The sequence below is a fragment of the Harpia harpyja genome, chromosome 13, assembly GCF_026419915.1.
Source record: "Harpia harpyja isolate bHarHar1 chromosome 13, bHarHar1 primary haplotype, whole genome shotgun sequence".
NCBI classification, from domain to species: domain Eukaryota; kingdom Metazoa; phylum Chordata; class Aves; order Accipitriformes; family Accipitridae; genus Harpia; species Harpia harpyja.
In genome coordinates, this window is record NC_068952.1 from 28,971,647 (window position 1) to 28,989,839 (window position 18,193).

Genomic DNA, 18,193 nt, shown 5'->3' on the forward strand with positions numbered 1-18,193 from the left:
GCTCCATCTCTCTTTGCCACAATGAAATGAGAATAAGAGCCCATTTATTTATCTAATAAAAATTTCAGCTAGCTGGAATGGTGATACCAATTTGAATGAAGCTGATGATGCTATTTATAGCATGTTGCATAACGGTAAAGAAAATGGTTTTTATAGCAGGAACACAGGACAAAAAATGGTTTCTGTGCATTTCTATCTTTACATTCTATTGTTCTATCTTTACATGTTCCTTTTGTGCATTAAAGGCGTGTCGTGGTTTAACCCCAGCCAGCAACTAAACACCACGCAGCCGCTCACTCACTCCCCCCCACACAGTGGGATGGGGGAGAAAATCGGGAAAAGAAGCAAAACCCGTGGGCTGAGATAAGAACGGTTTAATAGAACAGAAAAGTAGAAACTAATAATGATAATGATGACACTAATAAAATTACAACAGTAATAATGAAAGGATTGGAATGTACAAATGATGCGCAGTGCAATTGCTCACCACCCACTGACCGACACCCAGCCAGTCCCTGAGCGGTGATTCCCCCGCCCCCACTTCCCCGTTCCTATACTGGATGGGACGTCACATGGTATGGAATACCCCGTTGGCCAGTTTGGGTCAGGTGCCCTGGCTGTGTCCTGTGCCAACTTCTTGTGCCCCTTCAGCTTTCTCGCTGGCTGGGCATGAGAAGCTGAAAAATCCTTGACATTAGTCTAAACACTACTGAGCAACAACTGAAGACATCAGTGTTATCAACATTCTTCACATACTGAACTCAAAACATAGCACTGTACCAGCTACTAGGAAGACAGTTAACTCTATCCCAGCTGAAACCAGGACAGTATCCACCCCTTATTCTATACCATTGACGTCATGCACAGTTCCCATACCTTTAGTTACATCCTGATCAATCGTCACCTTTCCATCCCTTTAAGACATATAAGCAATGAGATATATATATATGTATACACACACAGAGATATCATTCCTTTAGTTCATGGGTCATGTTCATAAAATGTTCATTGAGTTCATTTAGTTTCCAACTCTGGGCTCCATCTGTCATACCAGTCTTTCTGGGCAGGAGGGATGGTGCAAAGTCCTCTCAGTCGGTAGAGCAGAATTGGGCTTCAGTGCGGTGTGACAACCAGGTGACATTTGGCGCAGCAGGAGGATGGTGTGCACCGTTGGATTGTTGCATGCTGGAGTCAGTTCTGGTTCCATCACTACTGCGCTTTGCTCAGTTATATCACAGTTCTTTTCTTGCTTGATCTAAGTGATTCTTACTATAGTACTATGGATATAGCACATAACAATTATAGTAAGGATAACATACAGTAGCAGGGTTATATAGCAACTAATATACAGTTTAATTCTGGCTATTCTCACCTAAAATTAAATCCCCTTGAGGCACACATCGGACTTCCCCATCTTTTCGCATCACCCACCAAGTGCACCCAGGCCCTTGAGCAAAAGCAATCCCACGAATGGGTTTACCTTTGCCTGAGGCAGGAGTAACCCAGACTGTCTTCCCTAACATATTTTTTATGTGCACTACAGGGACTTTATCCCCTTCTACAGTATGTAAAAATTCTGACTGGGCAGGGCTACCCCGATTGGCAGATCCTCTGGTGTTGACTAACCAGGTGGCTTTTGCTAAATGTGTATCCCAATGTTTGAAAGTTCCACCCCCCATTGCTCTCAATGTAGTCTTTAACAGTCCATTGTATCGCTCAATTTTCCCAGAGGCTGGTGCATGATAGGGGATATGATACACCCACTCAATGCCATGCTCTTTGGCCCAGGTGTCTATGAGGTTGTTTCGGAAATGAGTCCCGTTGTCTGACTCAATTCGTTCTGGGGTGCCATGTTGCCACAAGGCCTGCTTTTCTAGGCCCAGGATAGTATTACAGGCGGTGGCATGGGGCACAGAATATGTTTCCAGCCATCCAGTGGTTGCTTCCACCATCGTGAGCACATAGCGCTTGCCTTGGCGAGTTTGTGGGAGTGTGATATAGTCAATCTGCCAGGCTTCCCCATATTTATATTTCAGCCATCGCCCTCCATACCACAGGGGCTTTAACCGCTTGGCTTGCTTAATTGCAGCACATGTTTCACATTCATGGATAACCTGTGCAATACTGTCCATGGTCAAGTCCACCCCTCGATCACGAGCCCATCTATATGTTGCATCTCTTCCCTGATGGCCTGAAGCATCATGGGCCCACCGAGCCATAAATAGCTCACCCTTATGTTGCCAGTCCAGGTCCACCTGAGCCACTTCAATCTTGGCAGCTTGATCCACCTGTTGGTTGTTTTGATGTTCTTCAGTGGCCCAACTCTTGGGTATGTGAGCATCTACATGACGTACTTTTACAACCAGATTCTCTAGCTGGGATGCAATATCTTGCCACAGTGTGGCAGCCCAAATGGGTTTACCTCTGCGCTGCCAGTTGCTCTGCCTCCATTGCTGTAGCCAGCCCCACAGGGCATTTGCCACCATCCATGAGTCAGTATAGAGATAGAGCACTGGCCACTTTTCTCTTTCAGCAATATCTAATGCTAGCTGGATGGCTTTCACCTCTGCAAACTGACTCGATTCACCTTCTCCTTCAGCAGTTTCTGCAACTTGTCGTGTAGGACTCCATACGGCAGCTTTCCACCTCCGATGCTTTCCCACGATGCGACAGGATCCGTCAGTGAACAGGGCATATTGCCTCTCATTTTCTGGCAGTTTATTATACAGCGGGGCCTCTTCAGCACGTGCCACCTCCTCCTCTGGCGACATTCCAAAATCTTTGCCTTCTGGCCAGTCCGTGATCACTTCCACAATTCCTGGGCGACTGGGGTTTCCTATGCGAGCCCGTTGTGTGATCAGTGCAATCCACTTACTCCACGTGGCATCAGTCGCGTGATGTGTAGAGGAGACCTTCCCTTTTAACATCCAGCCCAGCACTGGCAGTCGGGGTGCTAAGAGGAGCTGTGTTTCAGTACCAACAACTTCTGAGGCAGCTTGAACTCCTTCATATGCTGCCAATATCTCTTTTTCAGTTGGAGTATAGTGAGCTTCAGATCCCCGATATCCTCGACTCCAAAACCCCAGGGGTCAGCCTCGGGTCTCCCCAGGTGCTTTCTGCCAGAGGCTCCAGGTAGGGCCATTCTCCCCAGCTGCAGTATGGAGCACATTTTTAACATCTTGTCCTGTCCGGACTGGTCCAAGGGCTACTGCGTGAACAATCTCTCGTTTAATTTGTTCAAAGGCTTGTTGTTGCTCAGGGCCCCATTTAAAATCATTCTTCTTTCGGGTCACTTGATAGAGAGGGCTTACAATCAGACTGTAATTTGGAATATGCATTCTCCAAAACCCCACGACACCTAAGAAGGCCTGTGTTTCCTTTTTATTAGTTGGTGGAGACATAGCTGCTATTTTGTTAATCACGTCCATTGGGATCTGACGACGCCCATCTTGCCATTTTATTCCTAAAAACTGGATCTCCCGTGCAGGTCCCTTGACCTTACTTTCTTTTATGGCAAAACCGGCTTTCAGAAGGATTTGGATTATTTTCTTCCCTTTCTCAAAGACTTCTGCCATGTTGCCCCATACGATGATGTCATCAATGTATTGCAGGTGTTCCGGAGCTTCACCTTTTTCCAATGCAGTCTGGATTAGTCCATGGCAAATGGTGGGGCTGTGTTTCCACCCCTGGGGCAATCGATTCCAAGTGTACTGGACACCCCTCCAAGTAAAGGCAAATTGTGGACGACACACTGCTGCCAGAGGGATTGAGAAAAACGCATTAGCAATGTCAATTGTAGCATACCACTTGGCTGCCTTTGACTCTAGTTCGTATTGAAGTTCTAGCATATCTGGAACGGCAGCACTCAGTGGTGGCGTAACTTCATTCAGGCCGTGATAGTCAACTGTTAGTCTCCACTCCCCATTAGACTTTTGCACGGGCCATATGGGACTATTAAAAGGTGAGCGAGTTTTGCTGATCACTCCTTGGCTCTCCAGTTGGCGAATCAACTTGTGGATGGGAATCAGAGAGTCTCGGTTGGTGCGATATTGGCGCCGGTGCACCGTCGTGGTAGCAATTGGCACTTGTTCTTCAACCCTCAGCAACCCCACAATCGAAGGGTCTTGAGAGAGACCAGGCAGGGTAGACAGCTGTTCCGTGCCCTCCGTCTCCAAGGCAGCTATACCAAAAGCCCATCGATACCCCTTTGGGTCCTTAAAATACGCTCTCCTGAGATAGTCTATGCCAAGGATGCACGGAGCCTCTGGACCAGTCACAATGGGGTGTTTCTGCCATTCATTCCCAGTTAGGCTTACTTCAGCTTCCAATACAGTTAACTCTTGGGATCCCCCTGTCACACCAGAAATACAAATGGGTTCTGCCCCTTCATAACTTGATGGCATTAAAGTACACTGTGCACCGGTGTCTACTAGAGCCTTATACTCCTGTGGGTCTAACGTGCCAGGCCATCGAATCCACACAGTCCAATAGACCCGGTTATCCCTTTCCTCCACCTGGCTGGAGGCAGGGCCCCTCTAATTCTGGTCAGAGTATCCAGTATTCACTTCTCGTAAAATTGGCTCAGAAGTCCCTTCAAGAGGATCAGAAATAAGATCAGCCCTTCTACTCTGTTTGGAAACCGGAGCGGCATTTTTCCTGGTAGAATCCCCTTTTGTGGTGGTTTTTCCTTGCAGCTCACATACCTGTGCATTTAGGACCGAGGTAGGTTTTCCATCCCATTTCCTCATGTCCTCTCCATGATCACATAAGTAAAACCACAGGGCACCTCGCGGTGTGTACCTTCTATATTCTCTCTCTTGGGCAGAGGAGCGCTCACTCCTAATAGCTGAGACATTGGTCCTTACAGGTGGGCAACAGGACATCTCCTCTTTGAATTGCTGGAAATCCTCGGCCAGCTTCTCCACAGCCGAAATGCAGGCTTGTAGGGAGGAGGAGAGATTTTCTTCGTATTGATGGAGTTGGCGAGCCACTTCATCCACTGTCGGTGCCTCTTCGTCTTTCCAGGTCATTATTGCCAGTGAGTTGGCATAGGACGATGGTGCGCTCCGTACAAACTTCCGCCACATGGGTCGCGTGCATTGGACTTCGTCTGGATCTTTGGGTAATCATGTGCCCGGATCATGATGGATTGTCTCTAGCACAGCTAATTCCCTCAGATATTGGATACCTTTTTCCATGGTTGTCCACTTGCTTGATTGACATATAACATCTTCCTTAAAGGGGTACCTTTCCTTCACACTTGACAGGAGTTGCCTCCAGAGGCTGATGGCTTGTGTCCCTCTTCCAATTGCCTTGTCAATGCCACCTTCCCTGGCAGGCGATCCCAGCTGCTTGGCTTCCCTACCTTCTAATTCCAAGCTATTAGCCCCATTGTCCCAGCATCGGAGGAGCCAGGTGATAATATGCTCACCTATACGGCGGCCAAAATCTTTTCGCATATCCCGCAGCTCACTCAAGGATAGGGACCGGGTTATTACCTCTGGTTCTGCCTCTTCCTCCTGTTCCCGTGATGACCCTGGTTTGCCTTCATCCTTCGCTAAGCGAACTGATTTTTTTGTATATTTCTTTTTCTGTACGGGGGCAACTGATACTGGTGCAGGTTGGTCCGCTGGTTCAGTTGCAGTACCGCTTGCCGGGTCTTGCATAACCGCAGTGTCTGTTGCCAAGGTTTGGGTAGCTGCTGTGCTCGTTGCTGGGGCTGGAGGGACCTCAGTGCCCATTGCCAAGGTTTGGGTAGCTGCCGTGCTCATTGCCGAGGCTGGAGGGGCTGCAGTGCCTGTCGCTGAGGTTTGGGTAGCCACAGTGCTCGTCGCTGGGGCTGGAGGGACCTCAGTGCCTGTTGCCGAGGTTTGAGTGACCGCAGTGCTCATTGTTTTGTTGTTAGGTCCAGAGACCTTCTCTTCCCCTTGAGGGTACTGAGCGGTGTCGAACAGGGCTCGATAGGCATGGGCCAGGCCCCAGCACGTTGCAGTAATTTGTATCTCTCTGGAGCTGCCGAGGTGACAGCATACCTTTTCCAAATATTTTACTAGTTCTTCTGGATTCTGCGCTTGTTCAGGGGTGAATTTCCAAAACATTGGAGGTGCCCACTTTTCTAGGTACTTGCCCATACTACCCCACACACCCTGCCACTCATAATTATCCAGCCTCGGGGCAGATCTCTGGGTGATTTTCATAAATAGTTGTTTAACCTTAAACAAGAGCTGAACCACATTCAGAAGCATGCTAATTCCTAGCAGTAGGGCTAGGACCGTGCTGGTCCCAACATCCCAAGAGTATTCAAATTTTTCAAAATTCTCAAACACCATTGTAACTGGACTAAAGGAGAAAGGAGAGGGGAAGAAAGGTACCCCACCCATAGACTGGTTTTCCAAGGAGGAAAGGTAAATGGTATAATTATTAATAGTTTCCCACAGATGGCTTCCACAGTATAAAGGTGACAATGCTGAGTGCAAGTACCGGATTAATCCCACAGCCGACGACTTTAGCATACCATAAACCAGTGTTATACAATACATCAAAGCGAAAACCTTAATCCACCTCCCACGGATGATAAGCAGCAGAAGAGGGACTACATACAGCAAGCGAGGTGATACATAACAGAACTTTAAAAACCAGAGCAACAACTCTAAGAACACATAAATCAACATAATGACCAGCGACTACTAGACCGATATAATGAATGCTTATAACAAATTTGTTTTAACAAGCTCTGGTCAGGTTTGTCGTTATCTCAACCCTTCGTGCCCCACGTTGGGCGCCAAAAAGGACTGTCACGGTTTAACCCCAGTGTATTGGTTTTGTGTGGCAAGGTTTTGGTAGCGGGTGGGGTTACAGGGGTGGCTTCTGTAAGAAGCTGCTGGAAGCTTCACCTGTGTTCGACAGAGCCCATACCAGCCGGCTCTAAGACAGACCCGCCGCCGGCCAAGGCCGAGCCAATCAGCGATAGTGGTAACGCCTCTGTGATAACATTTTTAAGAAGGAAAAAAGTTGGGACGGCGGTATTTCGGCAGCCAGAGAGAGGAGTGAGAACATGTAAGAGAAACAACCCTGCGGACACCAAGGTCAGTGAAGAAGGAGGGGGAGGAGATGCTCCAGGTGCCGGAGCAGAGATTCCCCTGCAGCCCGTGGTGAAGACCATGGTGAGGCAGGCTGTCCCCCTGCAGCCCATGGAGGTCCACGGTGGAGCAGATATCTACCTGCAGCCCGTGGAGGACCCCACGCCGGAGCAGGTGGGTTCCCGAAGGAGGCTGTGACCCCGTGGGAACCCCGCGCTGGAGCAGGCTCCTGGCAGGACCTGCGGATCTGTGGAGAGAGGAGCCCACGGAGCAGGTTTTCTGGCAGGACTTGTGACCCCGTGGGGGGCCCACGCTGGAGCAGTCTGTGCCTGAAGGACTGCACACCGTGGAAAGGACCCATGCTGGAGCAGTTCGTGAAGAACTGCAGCCCGTGGGAAGGACCCACGTTGGAGAAGTTCGTGGAGGACTGTCTCCCGTGGGTGGGACCCCACGCTGGAGCAGGGGAAGAGTGTGATGAGTCCTCCCCCTGAGGAGGATGAAGCGGCAGAAAATAACGTGTGATGAACTGACCGTAAACCCCATCCCCGTCCCCCTGTGCCGCTGGGGGGGTGGTAGAGAATCCGGGAGTGAAGTTGTGCCCGGGAAGAAGGGAGGGGTGGAGGGAAGGTGTTCTGAGATTTGGTTTTATTTCTCATTACCCTACTCCGGTTGATTTGTAATAAATTGAGTTAATTTTTTCCCCAAACTGAGTCTGTTTTGCCCGTGACGGTAATTGGTGAGTGATCTCTCCTATCCTTATCTCGACCCACAAGCTCTTTGTTATATTTTCTCTCCCCTGTCCAGCTGAGAAGGAGGGGGAGTGATAGAACAGCTCTGGTGGGCACCTGGCATCCAGCCAGGGTTAACCCATCACACCCAGCCAGCAACTAAACACCATGCAGCCGCTCACTCACTCCCCCCCCACCCAGTGGGATGGGGGAGAAAATCGGGAAAAGAAGCAAAACCCGTGGGTTGAGATAAGAACGGTTTAATAGAACAGAAAAGAAGAAACTAATAATGATAATGATGACACTAATAAAATGACAACAGTAATAATGAAAGGATTGGAATGTACAAATGATGCACAGTGCAATTGCTCACCACCCGCTGACCGACACCCAGCCAGTCCCCCGAGCGGCGATTCCCCGCCCCCCACTTCCCCGTTCCTATACTAGATGGGACGTCACATGGTATGGAATACCCCTTTGGCCAGTTTGGGTCAGGTGCCCTGGCTGTGTCCTGTGCCAACTTCTTGTGCCCCTCCAGCTTTCTCGCTGGCTGGGCATGAGAAGCTGAAAAATCCTTGACATTAGTCTAAACGCTACTGAGCAACAACTGAAGACATCAGTGTTATCAACATTCTTCGCATACTGAACTCAAAACATAGCACTGTACCAGCTACTAGGAAGACAGTTAACTCTATCCCAGCTGAAACCAGGACAAGGTGTCTGATACAGTGTTCAAAAACATATGGTATGAACTATATTGTCAGACAGTAGCATGAAGCAGGCTGAAGTAAGGTTTGTATTGGCAAGGAACTGGAATGGGAACTTGACCATACAGTTTTTTGTTTGTGTTTCTCTTAGGTTTTCTTAAAGGTAAAGTTAAATTCTGGGGTAGCATAATAGTGATACTGGTTTGTCCTGAACCTGCACTGCTGTAGATCCAGCGTCCATAGTATCGGTTACACAGTTAATAACATTAGGGGAGGGAATGGCGTGATGGGGTTGGTTTGAGTGGATAACCCAGCCTGTACCTTTCCACAACACTCACATTATAGCTGCAGTCTTAGACTATGCTGGTAAAGTGTGTGTGTCGTGGTTTAACCCCAGCCAGCAACTAAGCACCACGCAGCCGCTCACTCACTTCCCCCACACCCAGTGGGATGGGGGAGAGATCAGGGAAAAAAAAGTAAAACTCGTGGGTTGCGATAATTCGAGTTTAATAGAACAGAAAGGAAGAAACTAATAGTGATAAAAATAACAATATTAAAATGACAATAATAATAATAATAAAAGGATTGGAATATACAAAACAAGTGATGCACAATGCAATTGCTCACCACTCGCTGATCAATGCCCAGTTAATTCCTGAGCAGCGATTCCCCAGCCCCCCCAGGCCAACTGCCCCCAGTTTATATATGGGGCATGACATCACATAGTATGGAATATTCCTTTGGCCAGTTTGGGTCAGCTGTCCTGGCTGTCCCCCCTCTAAACTTAGTGTGCCCCTCCAGCCTTCTTGCTGGCTGGGCATGAGAAGCTGAAAAATCCTTGGCTTAGTCTAAACATTACTTAGCAACAACTGAAAACATCAGTGTGTTATCAACATTCTTCTCATACTGAACCCAAAACAGCACTATACCAGCTACTAGAAAGAAAATCAACTCTCTCCCAGCCAAAAGCAGGAGAGCACGTGCTGCTGTTTCTTTGACAGTCAGCAGCTGAGGCTGCCTGTGTTGGAGGCTGACAGAGTCAGTGGACATCAGTACCCAAGGAAGGTCCCCTTCCTGGTCCTTTGGAGCTGACTTTCAGCTCTGCAGTCATTCCTCCCAGCTCAGCTCAATGGCTGTGATGCTGCTGTGGTTCTGGATACCCAGGGCCAGCCCATGGCGAGGCTGAGCATGTTTGCTTGTGTGCATATATAAATAACCATATATATAAAATATTTGTGTGTATATATATTAAAAAGGGGATATATGTTATGTAAAATAACATGCAGTTTTTTCTTTCCTTTCCTTTTTAAAAAATCCTAATAGAAAGAAGCTTGGCTGGACCACAAGCAGGAATGCAGGTGTCTTAAGAGCGTGGAGCCTAATTTTCCTCCAGACTCTGTCAGACTTGCTGGCAGGATTGTTTTTAAACTAGTAAGTGACATTCATTTAGATTTATTCAATGTAGCAGACTCAGATAAATACTTTTTCACTCTACATTTTTAATGTAATTAAAAACTAGAAAGCTGAAGTGACTGGAATTGCTGAACAAAATTGGACTGCATATTGCATTACAAGATTACTGATTAATTTGCAGAAATGCTGAAAGGATCAAGAGATACTAAAATGGACATAATTAAGCTCAAGGGACCTGTTTCTCTTCCTATGACTATATGGTAGCATTCTAAACTTATTTCTGCATAGAGGGAAAGCACAGAGGGACACCGTTTCTTCTTCGATACTTCTGAAGTTATTGGTGCTTTTCCACTAACTTCACTGGGAACCTCATTCAGCCATATTTGGATGAGTGGTAAGGACAGAAACACTGTTAGCTAGCTCTTCCTTTGGAGGGCACAATGCCATGCTTTCAATGTTGGGTTCTCTTAATCTCAATTACTCTCTTTTTCTTTTTTTTTTTTTTTTCCTAAACTCTCTTGGAAGTCCTGGGTGTTTGACATTCCCACAGTTTGATTAATTTATGCAGACTAAATTTTCTGTTAGGTTAAGCAGCTTATGGCTGTGTGGGATTGTAAATCAAAAAGGATTTGCCCATTTTTTTGCTGACCCTGCCATGATGCTGTTTGTCTTGGATAAAAACATGTGCATTTGTTGTGGTCTGAGGTGATAAAATATGATTTAATATCTTAATTTATACATTGTTGGGAAGAGTGTGTGCATGATTGTTTTTAAAGGGCAAAGATGTACCTAGGTATACTGTGCATTAATTATAGTCACATGAAATCTGAGACTGCTAACTTCATAAATTGCTTTCAATTATAGTGTGAAGGGCCAAAGTAAATTACTAAGGGTAAGCTGCCAAAGTAAAAAAAAAAAAAAAAAAATTAGTAGAAAGTGTTAAACACCAAGAAAAATTAATATTTTTATGATAGTTTATAGAAAGTATGGAATGACCAGATTTATGTTGATGCTGTTAGCCTTACCTAATTATCTTATAGGCATATCACATTGAATAATCAATCTTTTAGAGTGTTTTCAAGATAAAGTGTGCTATGTAAGTGTTAATTATCTGTTTTTCTCTGCAGCTTAGACAATCAGTATGCCTTTCTGAGAGACTCTACTCTTTTTCCGATCTTCAGTCAAGTAAGTAATTGCCAACCATATTGCAGAAAATGCTTCCAAGTTCTGCTTTACAGAATGGCCATCTGATTTTCTTGCAGCTTGCCTTTTGAAGGTCTGCTCTGTAGAATAACAGAATCAAAGACAAAACTTGCTAAAACCTCTGTGGGGAAGAACAGTTTTTTCAAAGATCAAGTAAAAAACGTGTGTCTTTTTCAAGCAAAACTTCCACCTAATTTTTTTGGTTTTAATATTTTTTCTCATTTTACAGTGTACATCTTGCCTTTTCAGTTTTTAATTTACCCAATATCTGCCTTATTACATACAGTGCCAATGTTTTTATATACATATACAAAAATACATGTATTTTTACACTGAGTTTTTACTTTTTTAATATTTATGTGCTATTGCATAAAGCTTCAAAAAAACTTCTAGAAAAAGGAAAGAAGCCTAAAATTTACAAGGGATATGTGTATGTCTGCCTTCTACATGACTTTTCAATGGAGAAGAAAAGATAAATTTGTGCAGATATTATTTTTGTGGTTTCACAAGTTTCAAATGCTTGGGTAGGAAAGGATGCTCGTTATAATCTCTCAGCAGAGCTAATGTTGAAATAGAAAACTTTTTTTCCAGATTTTGTGGTAGCTTAAAAGTTAAAGACTTATAAGGGAAGAAATACATCCTTAGTTCATTCTTACGTCTTGCTTGAAGGGATTTTCTAGAGAGTAATGTGAATATTTTGATTACCTCAACATTTTTTTAGTGTTATTCAGAGATTCGGCTGTAAACCAGCTTGATCTATTGATATAGTTAGGTAGAAATAAAACCACATAAACATAAAAAAATACAATAACTAGTATTATGTTTTACTTGTGTACATCCTGACATTCTGCCACCTTCTCCCAAACTGCAAGGGCAAAAGACCTTAATAAGGCAACAAATTAAAAGGGATAGAGGGAATACATTTCAATAATTTAAAACATCCAGATTTTCTGCCACGGATATTCTCAAATTGTGTAACAAAAGTTTATGGGGACATAGATGAATATCTGAATTAAGAGCAGCATTTCCAGATACTTCAAATGAAGTTAAAATGGTGAAGACTATGGACTTCTATGCTTCGTGGCACTGCTGGGATCCAGGGAAAAAAATTCTTCACGGTGCTCTATTGTACCAATGGCTGGTTGCACAGTGGCATAGTAGGAACTGGAGGGAAGGGAAGACTTTCCCATTAAAAATTAAATATTGATCACTTGTACAGCAATTTTCTCTAGTGTAGGACAAGATTTTTATGTAACTGAATTTCATACAAACTGAGGTTTCTCAGTACCCTTCAGGAGATGATCTCAGCTTCCTTTAACTTGGCTGGAGACAAGGGGAATAGTGTGATAAGCTGTCTGGAAAGAAGCTTGGTATTGAACAGGCCTGAGCTGCAATGGATAAATGGTACAAAAATCTGTAAAATGGCTCGAAACTTCTACTAAAATTCTCATTCTGAAGGAAATGCTGATATGGCCTGTGATACAGGTGGGATGACTGTTCTCTCACTGATACAGAAACAGCTGTTCCATAGCAAGTTAGTTTAGATCCACATCTACTGTTCCATCTGTGTTTACTCTAAGAGCTTTAATAACGATTCCTGTGTAATCTTAAATCCAAAGCGCAAGGTGTTCAGGACTCCTAGATGTTAACTGACATTAATACTTGATAGAATGAAGTACAAATGGCTTATGACACTTGCATAATCTTACGTGAAGGTTTTGGCTAACTCTTTCCTTTTGCTCTTTTCAGAGCTTTCTTGCTAGAGTGAATAGATGGTCTCTATGGTTTTGCAGTTAGGATAGTCCAAAAGAGTGTTTTGGGATAGTGTGACAACTTGTAGTAGCTGTGATGCTTTTTGCTGCCTCTATATCATCAAAAAGCTACTGCTATTTCTTAACATTTTTCCCATTTACTGCACAATTTACAGATGGTGTTGATAAAGATTTACTTTGGTACTTGGTAGAATCCATAGGAAAGTCAGAAAAGCATTTTCATCAGAAGTCTAAGTATATAGGGGAAAAGATTTAATTGGAGGGAATCACATGAACTAGAAACACAGGTTGTGATCTTCTGTAGCAAAAAACTTCTCAGGAAGCATCTGTATAATAGAACATAGTGTTTCAACACTAATCAGAAATATGACAGATAGAATTCTAATTAATAGTCTTTTTTTTCCTTTCTTTTTTTCTTTTCTTTCTTTTTTTTCCGGAAGTCCAAAATATTTGAAAATTGTTATTGTCACTATGCTGTGTCAGTCTCCTTTTACACTATTCCTTTTCAATGTTACTTTATACAGTTGGGTGATTTTCAGTGTGCGTGACTTATATAAACTGAATAAAAGCATATAAAGTTTTATACACTTATTGAATAATTATCTGAAAAAATATGTAATACATATATTAAAAAAAATCCCCCAAACATGTGGAGGAATCTAGCGCTTTATAAAGTTCTATTCCCAGCTCCATAGTTCCTTCAAATTCATTGTGTACCCTGAAACTCAGGTTAAGTAGGAGTGGTGTCTGTGTGCATTGTTACTGTTGCTAGTTCTCATTTATTATAACGCAGTTTCTTACTTACGTGGTTCTACAGGCTCACTATCTGTTATGATCATTCAGAAATCAACTTTGCTTTCACTTACCAAGATTCAGTGTGCAGAAAAGAGTTTGTGTGCTGTACTATGGGCAGACTTTTTGCTACTTTACTTGTATCAGTATCAGAGCTGCATAATTAAATCCACACGCCTTATTTAGAAAACTTTCCACAGGGCTTTTATAGCATTTTCTCTCCCACACCAGGGTTCTTACACAATTGAAAAAAGTTTCTTAAAAACACAAAATGAAAACATTCACAAATTTTGTTTCACTTTGCTTTTGGCCTTGGCTTCTTGATATGCTGTGAAAACCAGGTCTTGATCATTTGCCACTGAAGATCCTGTGGGACTTTTTGCTGGGTTCATTAGCTCTGATGTCCTGGACAGATTCCAGTGTGGATAATCGCATTCTGCTCCCATCTCTGCCAATTCTCCCTGAAGTTCCAGTTGGATTTGATGTTCTTGTTCACATCTGTCCTAAACTGCAGTGTCCATTTATGCCATGCTGCTTGCATGATTCCTCTTCTCCATTCTAGAGGTGTTTATTTGCTAATAGTGAAGCATATCATGCCTTCCTCACTTTGTCATAATGCATTTTGTAATGTACATCAGGTAAAGATGAACAACACGATGTCTTGAAAAATTACATTTGAAGGAAAAAGCATCTTTAGTTTCAAAGGAATATTATATAAGAAATGCAAGTGTATGTTTATGGGGTTTTTATTTTTTTAAACTTGAGTTTTCCAATCATCCAAAAGTTTGCTGCTTTTCTTGAAGACACAGTCCTCATAGATATGATACTTTTCTATACCAGAGATTTCCATACATTGTGAAGAGCACACGTCTGGATTTCTAACATGTACGTTCATTCAGGCTTGCAAGATCACCCTCAAATGTCCACACTGTTAAGATGCACATGGGTAGCCCTGGGGGTAGCTATAAAAAGGCAAATGCTTTGTTTAAATAAGCTTTGTGCCAGGTATGGAGGGGCATATCTCAGCATTCTTAGTACTAACTGGTTTGAACTTTGTGAGGAGCTGAATCTGATTGCTCTGAGAGAGCATGTGCCTCCTTCCCCAGCCCTTGTAGGGACAGACCACCCTTAAGATTCCTCTGGAGTCATTGCTTGCTCAGTACATTGCAGAATCACCCCAAGGATGGCTTGTAGATGGCATTTCAGCAGCAACGACTGACCATTGGAATGGGAGCAGATCTTGGAAAGTGTTACTTTATGCTGAAATGGAAACAATATACAATAGATAATATAGATGCTTCTTGAACTCTGTATATAGCGTGAGAAGGGGTACATTTGCCATAATACAGTGTACTGGTAGGACTGCATCATTCAGCACTCCGTGGCTCCAGAGAAGGTCTAAATAGAACTGAAGAGCTTGCAAATAAGGAAACCCATACCAGCCTAGAAGCAAATCGTAGCTGGTTCCACTGGAAGACTTCTGGCTGATAGCTGTCCATGGGTACTGGCCATTTTAGTAAGCCAGCATTTAGTGCACTGCTGGAAGTAGTTCAAAGAGATTATTAAAGCAGCTCACCTGTGTGGTGTGTGAGAAATGGAAACTCCAAGATAGCCAATTTACAACCTACAAAATAGCCAGTACTTTCAAGCAGAGGAATGCCAGGTGGGATAGAACACAGAAGCCTCAGTATCGTACACACTAGATGGCTGTTTAACCAAACCCAGTGACAGCTGCTTTAATTGCATCCTCTTTTTAAGTGAGTGATTAGGAGTTAAAGAGGAACACAGATCTTGAATTTTCCTTCCAGGAGGGCAACAAGCTTGGTTCTAAAGTACGGGGAAGAACCTTTCCTGGTAAAAGGTTATTTCCATTCCCATTAAGGATAGGTGTTTGTCCTGGTTTCAGCTGGGATAGAGTTAACTGTCTTCCTAGTAGCTGGTACAGTGCTATGTTTTGAGTTCAGTATGTGAAGAATGTTGATAACACTGATGTTTTCAGTTGTTGCTCAGTAGTGTTTAGACTAAAGTCAAGGATTTTTCAGCTTCTCATGCCCAGCCAGCGAGAAAGCTGGAGGAGCACAAGAAGTTGGCACAGGATACAGCCAGGGCACCTGACCCAAACTGGCCAACGGGGTATTCCATACCATGGGACGTCACGTATAGTTTAGGAACTGGGGAGTGGGGGCAGGGAATTGCCGCTCGGGGACTAGCTGGGTGTCGGTTGGCGGGTGGTGAGCAATTGCACTGCGCATCATTTGTACATTCTAATCCTTTCATTAATGCTGTTGTCATTTTATTAGTGTCATCATTATCATTATTAGTTTCTTCTTTTCTGTTCTATTAAACTGTTCTTATCTCAACCCACAAGTTTTACTTTTCCTGATTTTCTCCCCCATCCCACTGTGTGGGGGGGGAGTGAGTGAGCATGGTGCTTAGTTGCTGGCTGGGGTTAAACCATGATGGTGTTTAAAATAAAATAACAATTCACCATTATGTAGAGATGAGATTGATTCATAGTGCATAATAATCCTCTTTGCCTTTTGTTATAGACTGATACTTGAATTTGTTCACCTTCACGTTCTCCATTTAGGCCTTATTCTTTTTGTGGTAACTGGCAGGAAAAAGAAAATGTGAAGCAGGTAATCAGGCACTGAACTTACTAGGGCAGCTGAGTTTCGCTTTCCATGTTATCAGTGACCTGATGCATGCATGATCACTCCATTAGAAAATAAGGCACTTTGTTTCTTTCTGTTTTAGGATTCCTATCCGTAAAGCGTGAATAATGGTGCTTTAGTATTGAATAAAAGTGGTACTTGCTTAATATTCTTCCACATCCATTCCATTTACCAGCTGCTGTGTATGAAACTACCTTTGTCTCTAAAATACTTTCCCTTTTGATCTGCCAGCATAAAGTGTTTCTGACACATCAGTGGAGAATACAGTATAAAAATATGCACTGCTGTAAGGAGGATGGTACTACTGCATAAACTTTCAAGCACATTTCTAATGTTACAAACCCAGATGCCTAATTTTTGTATGTAATGTCTTACATCTGCTTACACATCTGCTTTATCTATTGGCTTTTAATCTTTAACTCACCATTGTATTCATATGATTTGGCAGTAGCAACCTCGTAAACTCTTCTCTGTGTTGATAGGTAGCTGTCAGAAAAACTGACAAACGTCTGCCCTCTGTCAAAATTGCCCTCTGTCAAGATTAATTCTGGGACTGGAAATGTCTAGACTGTGTGGCTGTGATTGGACATTTTCAAAATGTTGGTGAAAGGTTCTGTTTATGACATGATATACTTTTTTCTTCTCTTCCCCTTAAGATACTGAACAGTTAAGTGAAGAAATGAAAGATGGCCTCAGGCACCTTGCACAGACATTGCAACTGTATTTGAAAATGGAGATCCAGGATGCGTCTCACTTGCCACCTGTAATTGACTTTTTTCAGATCTTCACAAAAGTAAGTGTTAAAATGTGATTGCTTGACAACTCATAAATTATCCTTTCCTTGTGTTCTTGATTTATTTTTGAGTGGGAGTTCAGTAGATACATCCAGAATTTGATATATGACAAAGTGAAATCAAACTATTTTTTTTTTCTATTCAGTCAGTATTTAAGCAGAAGTATAGCTTTTATATAATTGTAACACTTCAAAATTAAAGCAACAGCCAGAGGATATTTTTTCTTTTCCTTTTTTAAATTATCATGTTAAAGATCTTGGGGGAGGGGGGGAAAGTTACATTAAAAACCAAGCAAGTTCAAAAACAATTGAGTCAGTCAAAGTAATTTTTCCACAGTGAAAAAGAGCATATAGCATCATTCTTCAGCCTAGAATCTTTCTGCAAAGTGCAATATCTTATATTTGCAGATATACTCCCATTCCATTTTGTCATTTAGTAGTAAGTGTTAATGGGTGTTCCTGACAGTACTGTATTCCACAAACTGCTTTCTCAGGGGCCATGTGGATCATCTATTCTAAAAGGCTACATGTAATGTACTTGAAATTAATTTCCACAATATGTAAACTGTTTGTTATGTTACTAACTAAATATTGTTGGCTTTTGCTGTACATATGTTATTGCTTTCAATTCAGAAGCTAGCAGAAGTACTTCATATGGAGAATACTTATAGTTTTAACTTGATTTAATTTTTTTGATTTCTTATTGATTGATAAATTCTACCATAAGATTTATCTTAACTCATGCATGTCTCAGTTGTTTTAATAAGCATTTTCTTATGAAGTAAGTCAAACTCTTAGGTGTTTTTCTTCTGATATAAACAAAAGAAAGAGCCTCTTTTAAAGAAATGCAGTAAAAATGCAATATATGATTTTTTACATTTTTTTAATTTGCACAATTGTGGAATCTCTTTTGTTATGGACAGAAGAAGTAGGAGTAATATGAGCAATTGTGTTGTTTTTCTGGATTTTTTTTTTAATTGGTGATTAGACTGCTGTGGTGTAAAGTTGCAATTTTCCCTGAAAAACCACGC

At 42.8% G+C, this 18,193-nt stretch overlaps 1 protein-coding gene across 1 annotated transcript in view; it reads left to right on the forward strand.

Moving 5' to 3' along the window:
• The window catches only part of SMYD3 (SET and MYND domain containing 3), a 446,033-nt gene that overhangs the window by 58,088 nt on the left and 369,752 nt on the right, over positions 1 to 18,193 (forward strand). The window contains exons 3-5 of the mRNA XM_052805601.1: positions 9,838 to 9,945; positions 11,055 to 11,112; positions 17,026 to 17,162. Of these exons, the coding sequence (XP_052661561.1) occupies positions 9,838 to 9,945; positions 11,055 to 11,112; positions 17,026 to 17,162 (303 nt within the window). The remainder of the gene's footprint in view (positions 1 to 9,837; positions 9,946 to 11,054; positions 11,113 to 17,025; positions 17,163 to 18,193) is intronic.